Source organism: Spodoptera frugiperda, chromosome 4 (genome assembly GCF_023101765.2).
Source record: "Spodoptera frugiperda isolate SF20-4 chromosome 4, AGI-APGP_CSIRO_Sfru_2.0, whole genome shotgun sequence".
Taxonomy (NCBI): Eukaryota; Metazoa; Arthropoda; class Insecta; order Lepidoptera; family Noctuidae; genus Spodoptera; species Spodoptera frugiperda.
The window spans coordinates 8254648-8266647 of record NC_064215.1 but is presented as its reverse complement, the minus strand read 5'-3'; the positions used below and the strand labels follow the sequence as shown (position 1 = coordinate 8266647).

General features: G+C 33.3%; 1 protein-coding gene across 1 annotated transcript in view; it reads left to right on the top strand.

The window, feature by feature from the left end:
• LOC118272771 (collagen alpha-1(XVIII) chain) overlaps positions 1–12000 on the top strand; it is an 85045-nt gene that overhangs the window by 51007 nt on the left and 22038 nt on the right. Inside the window, exons 3-8 of the mRNA XM_035589439.2 lie at positions 1812–1860; positions 2959–2993; positions 4302–4439; positions 6488–6682; positions 10139–10288; positions 11685–11802. Coding sequence (XP_035445332.1) covers positions 1812–1860; positions 2959–2993; positions 4302–4439; positions 6488–6682; positions 10139–10288; positions 11685–11802 — 685 coding nt within the window. The remainder of the gene's footprint in view (positions 1–1811; positions 1861–2958; positions 2994–4301; positions 4440–6487; positions 6683–10138; positions 10289–11684; positions 11803–12000) is intronic.

Genomic DNA, 12000 nt, shown 5'->3' with positions numbered 1-12000 from the left:
ATTTCGCAAACTTTCAAACTCGTGCGGTTTCCAAGCAAAGACTTGTAGGTAACGCTCGATAGCAATCGCTCACGATTTTTTATACGCGTCCTAACAAAATGCAAAGCAATCTCATTATATACAGCGGTGTTTCTTCACGAAAAAATAAATGTTAACGTGACCCAAACAGAGGTGCAAAAACTTCATCTTTTTAAGAGACCTTTTAAGATCATTCTTGTACACAATGAAAAACCATTTTTATGATTACAAAAAAAAAAAACTGAAATCTCATACTTTTGTTGTCATATCAAGTTTCAAAAGTAAGCGATTATTATATTCGTTGCGTAATTTCTGTAAACCAATTGCCTTATAATATGAAATTAGATAGGAATCGCTTCAGGGAGCTACGCAATAAGATTTAAGTGGTTTTCCAAAGCCGCAATTACGTCACTGGCCCAAAAATGTAATTAACACTCACACTATGTTCCTATAGAATACGGGCACAATAGATGTCCAAACGATCATGGACCCTTTGTCTAAGCGTATAAAACGCAATTCTCGATGGCTAACCATTTTCGCATCAATCAAGGAACTTTTTTTGCGTATAAGCCATCGATATTAAGCTGCGATGATTAATCTATATTTTGTCAAAAAATATCCACTAGCTATTATTCTGGTGTTTCGAATATGTTCTAGTTATTTATTTTGTACGGTATACTGTAATTTTTAAGCCTAAACTAGTGCTTGCAAATTGGTACATTTCGGTACTAAGTGGACTGTGAGCCATGTAGTTAACCCGACCTCTTTTTGTGTGAACATTTGTATTCTAATCTCGTATAAGCTTTTCGACAAAAACACATTAGGTTGTCTATTGACTGAAAGGCCTTCGCATTTTGACTGTGTACCTCCTACACACAGATTTAAGGTTCAGGTTTGAGCTAATTCGGAAAATTCGAGATCGTGACTCCACTTTCTGTTTGTCAAACAGACAGGTTTTCACGGATTGGCATTTTCAGACGAAAAGTGTGGCTAACTAACCAACACAACGTATGTATTTGAACAGATTGTGTATATTCAACAAAGTATATATAATTTTCTATGTGAACTTGTATGTTTGTAAATTCAGCACCGGAAACAGGAGAAAATCCTAATGTGAGCAACATTTTTATTGATAAAGAGAAAAAGATATAAAATGAAAAATATATTTCTGACAAACTGCCTGTTTTCTTTCTTGATTTCATCATACAATGCGACAAATATTACACAAATCTTAAAAATCTTTTTCAACAAACATAACGTAAAAATTGAAAACATGAAAACACCACTCTCGCGAACAGCCAAGTTAATGACTCTCCACACCATCAATCTCCATTGCGATCTGAGTGATTGTCTTTTAAATATCCCTAATCTATCACCGGCCTCTTACTTTCTTCCGATAAATCACGGCTTAACAACAGCCAACTTACCAGAACTCATAAAACCGCTGCAGTACACAATCTGTTCAGTTGTGGACTAATCTGCAAACATAGCCTTTATTATCTCTTCTTTAGAGTATAGAGGAATAATAGAGAAGGAGGAAATTAGGTCACTAGGCACTGCCCTAGTCTTCCTTTATTCCCTGATTGTGTTCCCAGACCTATAACAGTTACAAATACGTTTATTGATACCGTACCTCATCTTGCTTTTATACTTAGCTTCAAAGGAAATCATAAACATACAATTTGTAGTCTATAAAATCTGTCATTCTGCCTTTGATGTTCAAAAGAAAATAAATCCCTATGAAAGTATAAGTGGGCTTATTCAGTATATAAATAAACGTTTCTTTTTTACAGGTAAACCCAGATGAGAACAGACTGGCTGTCGTGTCACACACATCGCCGTGTAAGTGTATTTTATTTCCCACAATACATCAATCACACTTGACATATTTTTCGTAAATCCGCGTTGGCTTCGGAGGCGATAGGTTGATTTTCTTTCGTATTATATTTACTTCATATACAGTTATTTGAAAAGAAGTTTTAGGTACTCTTTGTTACAGTTTTTCTATTACGTTTTAGTTTTTGTGACATGGTTTATTAGGTTTATTTCTGAAATCTAAAACTGGTAGGTTCCTTTCTTTGTTTGATATTTATTTTTTATACATATATTTTTTAAATTCAAGCACACAACAATCTAAAAACATTATAATTAGTTTTGGAATAATACCTAAATTAAGCTTAAAAATAAACAAAAAGTAATCGAAAGGTCGTTGTACAATCGCATGAAGATTAAATTTTACGACTTATTGCTTCTGTTATCTAATAAAGAGCATCACGTCCTTTATGAAGCTAAGCTTTAAGTACTCTCACTGTGATATTTATCTGAGAAAAGAAGTAAAAGTCTTTTGAAAGCATCAAATGCAAAATTTTGAGAGAGACAAAATATCATACTTTTCCTAAAAGCAGATTAGCTAGATTAGATTAGCAGTTATTATGAACAAAATTCCAAACTTTAACTAGTTATGTTATTAATCCATTAATTATAAAAAGCATCAGGTATAGTCAAGAACTGGGTATGATTTCAGCTAAGCTATTCTGTAATTTTCAAATCGAAAGATCTACTTCTCCGGTCGAGTCAGCCCATTCATGCCAAGCAGGGCTCTCCCACAATTAAATATACATAGAATCATCTGATCAACAAAACCATATTTAGATATGGATATAAACAAAACCTACTATATAAACAATATGCTTCCGTAGCTTAATTAGACAGTTACTGTATTTAAGCCTTCAAGCGTAATTTTATGTGTATAAAATTATGATATGCTTCGCGGGACTGTAACGTTGTACTCCCGTTTAATTAATGTAAGTAGATCAAAATTTAGATAATGAAACATTAATCCTCATTGTGTAACCTCATTGTTTTGCTTTGTTAAATATAGGTACTAACTTTTCAGCACATTTCTCGCTACCTATAATGACCTAACTTTTTCCTATTTAGTTTTCACTGGCGATAAAGGAGAGAAAGGAGATAATGTAAGTACTTTCTGTAATGATTGCGGTAAAAATATATTGTTGTTGTCGTAATAAACTTTGATATCTTCTCAAGGTCAATCACCTCTTCATTTTTAGAACAGTGCCGATATTATTTTAAAGCTTACTATAGTCACTATTAGGTATATTTCTTGTCTAACTGTCATGTTATGATTTATAAAAACCAACTTGTCTCATAAGTCTTATTTCTGAGAACTTATTCTATGAAACTACAATCCATCACGTTTCCTAACAACATAAAAATACCAAAAACAAAACAAGCCAACGAATTAAGTACTCACTTGAAAGGCGAAACAAACATTTTTGTTCCGGACAATCCGAAGACTTTCCGAGTTTTCGGTACAAGTCTTGCTAAACTTGGCGAAGATTTCATTAATCCAAGGGATCTCTGTCACCCTACCTTCCTCAACTTTGACGAAAGTTATAACTCAGGTCACGTACCTCGTTACATCGATATGTAGTAAAATTCGCGTGTTTTGCACAATCGTGAACAGAAATTGTTAGTGGAATTGGCTGAATAAACGAGAAAGATGCTATTTAGCATTACAACAAACTGTAATGCTTAAATGGGGTTCGTATTTCTGTAGACAGCGTGAATGATGTACCTTTCCGGCAAAGGAGCAGGTCTTTATTTCATTTAAAGCGTATTGTTGAATATTTTGCATGATAAAAACGATACTATAAAAAAACGCTTTTAGAATACGTAATGTCGACTAGGACCGTCCCATTTGATAGGCTATAGCAATCCTATTAGATTAACCCTTTACCGACGACGAATATTGGAAAAAAATCTCATATACCTCAATCGAAAATTCCCTTTAAACCACAAAACAGTTTTGGAGACTTAATAAAAGTTTTGCCATTAGTAAATACTAGTGGAAATGGAGATACTAAAAGACGGCAAAGAAGTTTAAAGATGGCGTCAATAAAATTAAGCCGTCAACTGACTAGAATTTCGAAGACTTTGTTCAATAAAAACTCTAGCAAAGTATATACCTCTGACCTAGTTGTTGACACGCACTGACGATCGTTAGCGCGCGTTTTTATTAAGTACGGTTAACAGACCTACTATTCAAATCGAGCGTTAACGCGCTTATTATTTGACGGTGGCTTATGAAAGGTTCCATTGGCGCGTTACAACAGCTTTATTGATGGAAATACCCACTATTTATTTTCTCTATTATGTTCTAACATATTTTGCACGCTTTTATTTAGGAAATAAATTGATATTTGAAGGTTTCGCTCCATTTTTTTTATCAATAGACTTGAAAATAAATTTGTTTTTGACAGACATTGGGGCCAGGACAATGCAGATGTAGTTTGAATGACATCTCTCAGATTTTGGAAGTGATGCCAGAACTAAAAGGTCCACCAGGTCCGCAGGGAGCTACTGGAGCTGACGGAACCACTGGTGCTCCTGGGAAAACGGTAAGAATGTGTACAATTATCATTTACACACTATTATTAGAACGGTTTATAGACACGTAATTCAAATCTGATGATATCACTGTCCAAATGATTTAATACAGTTGAATAGAATCCTTTTTCAAATATTTAATTGCGGCATACTACTAATCAAATGTAAAATACTCCCATTAATGATAGTCTTATAAATGTAAAACAAAAAGCTATACAATTTTACAAAACTAATTGCTATATCTACATCATATTATGTAAAACAGGTAGGTAAGAAAGTATAGGATTAGTAAAATTATATGCAAAAGACTGGTTACTTCACTCTCGGAGCTATTTATTGGCTGACATTAACGTTCGAGATTATCAAGGGAAATCTAGCTCTCTAAGACGTCTTGGGATCTTCGTGGATTAAAATATGAGGTTAATAAAAGATATGATTACACTCAAGGCGCAGAATTGTAAGGCAGCGAGCTTAGCTAAAGCGGCAGCGGATTTCACGATTCAACAGTATACCAAAATTGTGAATAGGCTAATTATCTTGTAATCTGGATGGGCTTATCTTTTGTGAATTATTATAAAACTTAAAATAATTGCAATGTTAAGTCCCCACATAACTATCTTAAAAAACAATAAACACAATTTTTTGTAACAAAAACAACAAAAAAAACTTAAAAAAGGAAAGTACTGAAAAGAGTAAAGTTAGGAGTAAAACCACCATTTTTTTTTCACCGCCTCCATTTTTTAAGTCAGGTAATATGCCTAAATCTTCTTCGAAGTCTGAATATTATGGTGAAAACCGCATCAAAATTGGTTCAGCTAAACGCGAGAAAATCACGTACTAACATAGATAAATACAGGTAAAACTGAAAATCTCCTTTTAAAAAAGAAATTAGCTTTTTGTTTCTTGGAATACATGAAAACCACTACCAAGAATTGAAATACACAAAAAGCGGATTATAAAAATGTCAATAGAAAAACAAATATAATCAACATTTTTCATAAAGATAGACGGCATTGTTACGTCAAACAAAATTAATATAGATTTTCATGACTCTCATTTATCTTTTAGTATATTATATTTTTATTAGGTAACAGATGATACACAGAAGAGTCAAAATGAGAGTCATAATTTGTGAGCGTGTCCCCTATATGAATGTGTGAGGCTTATATTTTAATCTACTAAATCGATTACACTAAGCTGAATTTAGGATGAAAATAATTTTTTTCAGTTATTTTGTCTTTCACGTATTTTTTATATAAACTTTGCTCACACGTTCTATGAAACAAATGATCTTGTCATCATCGAAAATTGGACCTAAAATGCACCCTTGGGAAATGCCATTTGAATCACCAAAGTAACAATAGAAAGCTTGGAGTCTGTGGTTCAAGTTTTAAAAGCCTGTCAGTTCTTATTTTTCTGGTCGATCGGCTATTCAATAAGTTCAGAAATGAGAGAAAATATTGTATAAAGTAAATTGGAAAGCTCAGTTTACTGTATCAAACGCGACTTACAGATCTCTACAATTTAATACTTATTAATTCTAGTTTGAAATATTGATGTGAAATATTCCGCTGCCGCCATTCGCTACTCCTTTATCTTTCATGTGAGCTTTAATCTTCTAAGTCTCGACGGTAACGAATGTAATCATTATACAAATATTACATATGTAATTAAGATTCAGTTATATGCTACGTTGTTATCATTAATGATGTAAATTACTCTGTTTCAGCAAAATTAATAAGTCCGTTACCTTTAGAGATTTAGTGGGTAGGGCAAAGTATTAATTTTCATATTCAAATTGGTAATAGTGCTATTTTAGTTACTAAACTAATATTGGATTTATAGAACTTTATTACATAAAAGAGTAATATAATGGCAAAACTCATTAAATTACCCAACAAATCAGCATTAACTTGTCACGGATATCTTCATCAGACCTCGCAGTTTTTCAGTGCCTTACAACAAATTGTAGTGATTTATAAACATGATGTTATTATCTGATCCTCATTAATTAGATTCTAACTTCGTTTTCGTGGAATTCACTATTTTGCCGTCTCAGGGACAAATGGGTGAGTCGGGCCCGCCTGGGCCTGTGGGGCCAAAAGGAGATAGAGGAGAGAGGGGCGAGACTGGTGCACCAGGTCCTGAAGGGCTAACGGGGCCTAAAGGGGATCCTGGTTCAGATGGAGCACCTGGTCTACAAGGACCACCTGGCCCACCGGGCCCACCTGCACCTATAACGTCAGCATTAATAGTGAGTACAATTTTATGTTAAGTAAAAGTTGAATAATTAAATTAAACACATTTTAATCATTATCACTTCGCAATTTAATTCTAAGTTCGGATTAAAAGAAGTTAGATCATGTAGTTGTAATAAACTCCTTAGGTCTTTCATCCTACATTTTTTACGGTTTACATTTTAGAAAATATTATTGGCAAAAGGGTTGTGTAGATTTCCTCAAAAGATTAATTACATCATTACCTAAATAAATTGGCTTCGCTCAGATAGAATTTTTCTTGTTACCAAGCTGAAATCTTCTGTGATCTTGTATTAAACAACAACAAGGTTTAAAGCCATATTAATTACAGTTCGCTTAATATCAAACAGGATATTAAGTATCTGAAATCTCAATTTTTGTATTTAAGTATCATAAATATAAGATAAAGTAGACTTTACGGTAGGTAGGTTTAAGGTAGTAAATATTAAGGAAATTAGATTGGAGTATGTGTCTCTGAAGTTTCTACACTTAATTTTTGCATTTCAATGTATTAAATCCTTGGACATGTTGAATAGGAGTTCGGAGAATCACAATGCATCGAGTGCAAATCCAGTGATAGGATTCATGCATGTGTGTTTCCTGATGTCGCCCAAAATGTTGATATTGGCAAATTTCATATACATAACTTCAAACCTTTAATTCTCCAAGATGGTAGGCAGAGATGCATATACTTTATGTAGCACCCATTTATCACAAATTAGGTTATGAGTCAAATTTAATTAGGAGTGAGTATATTGTTATATACCAGACACAATTCCTATTTTCCTGAAACAATTTTGTCACGAGACCGAGCTAGCAAAAACAAATTAAATTATCACAATCAATTACTTAGCATTAGATTCAAAGGTTTCATTCTATTTACGTAGAATTAAACAGGTATAAATGACTGCAGCAAACTATCTACGGACTTGCGGAGTTGCGTGTTGAATGTGGGTAGAATTTACCCACAGAAATTAGTTCAAACTGACCTTATGCTTTTAACTCGTATTGCTTCGTCTTACCACATTTTCTTTAGAGTAGCAGTGTTTCTTGCAAGCGTAGGGTAGGTTTTTATTAAAGTTAATGGTTGAAGAAAGGCGTGCTAAGCTTGCTAATTTATTTGTAGTATCGTTTCGTTATAGTATGGTGCTTGAAGTTAGATTTATTTTATAACGGTACAAGTTGTGTTACGTTCATTACTTTTATGAATATGAATTTTGGAGAAAACTTTGAAGACACGATTCATACGATAATATATACTGTATTGGTATTGATGGTTATTTTTTTATTTTTGCCCATGGCTTTGAGATAATTCAACTCAGTTATTTTAATGTTATTTAGTAACTGTTATAATAATACAGTCGTTCGAAACCTATGATTTAATCGAAAAAGTTACTTTTGAAGTAAATATATATATGAATAATTTTCGATTCTTAACTCAGTTTGAAGTCTCACAGTACTGTTATAGCTTCTTTTCCAATCGCCCTTATTATAAGGGTTCCAAATATGTACTATCATATTACTGCAATTTCACCCCTAACTACCCTTGAAATCAACAAACAACACACAACATTGTATCTAAGTTATTTTATGTAAATAGCCTATCTATTTATCAGGGTTCCAATATATCAACTTCAATTTCTGATATGTAATTAGAATCTCTCGTAGCGTCGATAAATTATTGTTGTTTCAGTACAAGATTCATGTAAATTGATATGATGGTTAGGTTATATACAATCTAAGTTGGTTAGGTACCCGTTTAGTCCAGGCTTTGTTTAAAATGGAACATCGTAAGTGTAGGTGATGATCACTAATTTCTTCTCTATTATATTTAAAAAAGAAAAACGAATTTTTGTTCACTGTCACATTGAATACAAGGTGTAAACGGAACGCTCTCGAACGCCAGAAACAGGTAATGTAAAAAACTAATTTTATCTCCAAAAGATTAAGGACTTCAATGTTAATTTTATGTAATAATATAGATGTCATCAACTTAAGGTTATGTTGCATAAATAACATGAAAACAAAAACGGTTAAATTATAAAAACAAAAGATTTTTGTAGCGTTCCGTTTACTGTAAATCTAACTTTATAATTATTCTTATAAACATACCTAAAATATATTAGAAAGAACTATATTTAGATATAAACAGCTATTCTTATAACATTGAACGAAAGCTACATAGCAAAACGACATTCATCCTTCTGGATCTGATCTCATTACCGCTAACAAAGAGGTCATTGACCCTCTCCAACATTACATCACGCATCTTCGTAAACTTATTTCAACCTACAAGAATAGGGATGATGACGGGGTATGAAAATTAAAGATCTATTTAGTCCGTCAGTTGGGTAATGAAAAAATATTAGACACTTATTTTTTTAAGATAAAATGAATACTTAGATAAAACGAATCAAAGTTTAGGATTGGAAGCAATTTAGACATTCCTACATATAAAACGTACCGTAAAACATGGCAACTTTACCATATTTTAGAACAAAACACGAAATATATTTTTAACCATAAGACGCATAGAAACCAAAACTATATATTTAGAATTGTAGTCTATCTGGCTCACTTTACCGTAATCGTCATTAAATACAAACACTTATTTTAGCCGTAGTAAAGAAAAAACAACATGGGTAAAGATACCAAATTTTTGGCAACTTTACCTACGCGCCGTATTCATCGTGTATTGCATATTGAACAGTTGTTGAGGTACAGAGGGCTTCATCTAGGACTACTTCGTATTAAAATGCAAACAGTATGAGGAAATCTATAAAGATAACGGCTACACAGACATTAGGGAAAGTTGCCACGGGTTTCATCGTAATTTACATACAAATAATTTGTTACGCTCGGGGTTGTCAAAAAAGGAGGAACTTTTTTATGACATGTATATTTAAAAAAAAATTAATAAACCTTAAACCTAAAGTAAAAAAACGCACAAATTTCTAACATAAATATTATTCCTTTTTAAACTAAATTAAGTTCTAAAATTTTAAGTATTTATGTTTAAAATTGTAAAAAAGGCTACAAAATAATGTTTAATCCTTGACTTTTTAATTTTATGACTTATTTCAACCTACAAGAATAGGGATGATGACGGTGTATGAAAATTAAATATCTATTTATCCCGTCAGTTAGGTAATGACAAAAATATTAGACACGTATTTTTTTATTTTACACTGAGATAAATACGTCAGACATACGGAGTAATAAATACGTCATTTCTACGTATAAAACGTACCTAGAAATGACGTTAGGTGATATTTTAAATCAAATCATATCTTCGAAAGTATTTTATTTCCGTGAGAAAATTTAAAAAAATATGTGTCTAATATTTTAAAATATAATCTACAAGACGGATATAAAAATAAAAATTTGTCATCTATCCTATTATTTGTTCTTGCAACTTCTGTATTCATATCTAATCACCATGTCTTACGCAGGAATCAACGGGATTATACGGGTCCAGTAATCCAGGGATACTTGGAGAGAGGGGTCCAATGGGCCTCCCGGGTCCTCAAGGAGAAAGAGGATATCAAGGGAATAAGGGCGAGAGAGGATTACATGGCCCTAAGGGCGACAAAGGAGAAAGGGTAAGTGTTATCTGAATATGATATTGTTACTTATGTGAACTAAAGTATTATTTATACTTCACGATTATGGATATACATGGAAGTTTAAGACGCCCGCTTCTCATGCATGAGGATGCGGGTTCTAAACCTATCAACAGCAAGTATTAATGTGACGTTTTTCAAGTGATATGTACTTTCTAACAGTATTTAAACACCATTGACAATCGGTGAAGGAAAACATCTTGAAGGAACCTGGTCTTATTATAAGTTTGAAATCGCCAGCCCGTATTGAGTAGGCGGGATGATTAATACTCAAACGTTTTCTGTGCGAGAGGAGACATTTGGTCAGCAGTGATAATAATTTTATGGGAAAGAAAATCTAAAAATAATCTAAATCTAATAAAATGTATATTATGAATGATACATTTTAATTTACGAACGTTTAAATTTAAATGGAATAGTTGTATACAATTTTTTTGAATGAGAATATTCGATCAATTAATCAGTTAGTTGAAAAATTAATATCAATTTGCATGTTATAATACTCGTATTACTGGGTTAATTAAATTAACTACTGAATACGATGTAGTACTACAAAATAAACATGAAAATATGTAATAAAAATTATGAGTAATTAATACGATACGATTTATCGTAGTCGTACGGTAAAAGAAACCTTATTTTATGAAGAACTATTTTAGTTGATACATGGAATTGAGGGCGCGAATACAGAGTAGATATTAATAATCGGATTATCGGATTAGGACGGTTTATTGATTCTGATAAATCAATTATGCAATGTACCCTTTACTTAGGCTCCGACAATGTGGGCTTTGAGATAATAAATTTACTAAACATTGTATACTAGGAACATGGCCAAAATAAGAGTACGTGCAGACTATAGTTCATTTCATTGCCTCTACGTTACCATGAATATAGGTTATTAGCCTAGCTAAACTTCCCCCGACCATCCATCAAAACTTCTGCGGTTTACACAAAACTCTGTATACCCGAATAAGTCTGATATTTATGTCAAACTGAAACCACCTGAGCTCGCCGAGTTACTAAAACGTAACAGAAAATTTCCACTCCGTTACCTGTTACTCGAATAATATTGTTCTGCCTTCCGTGTTCACCAAATATTGTGTGTTACACACAACTAGCCTTATAGTTTCTACTTCCTCAATATTAATTTAGTAGAGGCCTGCTTTACGTCATGTTACTAAAGAGAACAGCTCGGAAACAACCATAGAACTTTATGAGAGCAACTAAATCAAAATAAAATCACACGGACCCCGTCGCCAAATTAGTAGGTATTCGGATAATAAACTTGGGACTAACGCAATAAGTGACGGTTTGACCCTCGTAACGCCATGTTATGTTACCTTCGACCCCTAAGCTCATAACTGCGTTACAGGGCTACGTCGGCCTGAGAGGGCCACATGGCGCGAAGGGAGAGCGAGGCCAACCCGGGCGCGATGGCACGCCGGGCCTGCCGGGCCCTCACGGGCGCCCTGCCGAAAAAGGCGAAAAAGGTACAAACTAACTCAACCATCAAATTTTATGTTACTCTATGACCCATATTTATACGCGGGTAAAGCGTTCGCGAGATTTTTAGGGGTTTATAGTAACGATTTGGAAAATCTTTATTTCTTCGCGCAGTGAACCCTTTGGATTGGTTTTCGAGTGCTTGCACGCAGTTTATTTATTATTGTTGTTACTTTTTACGATCG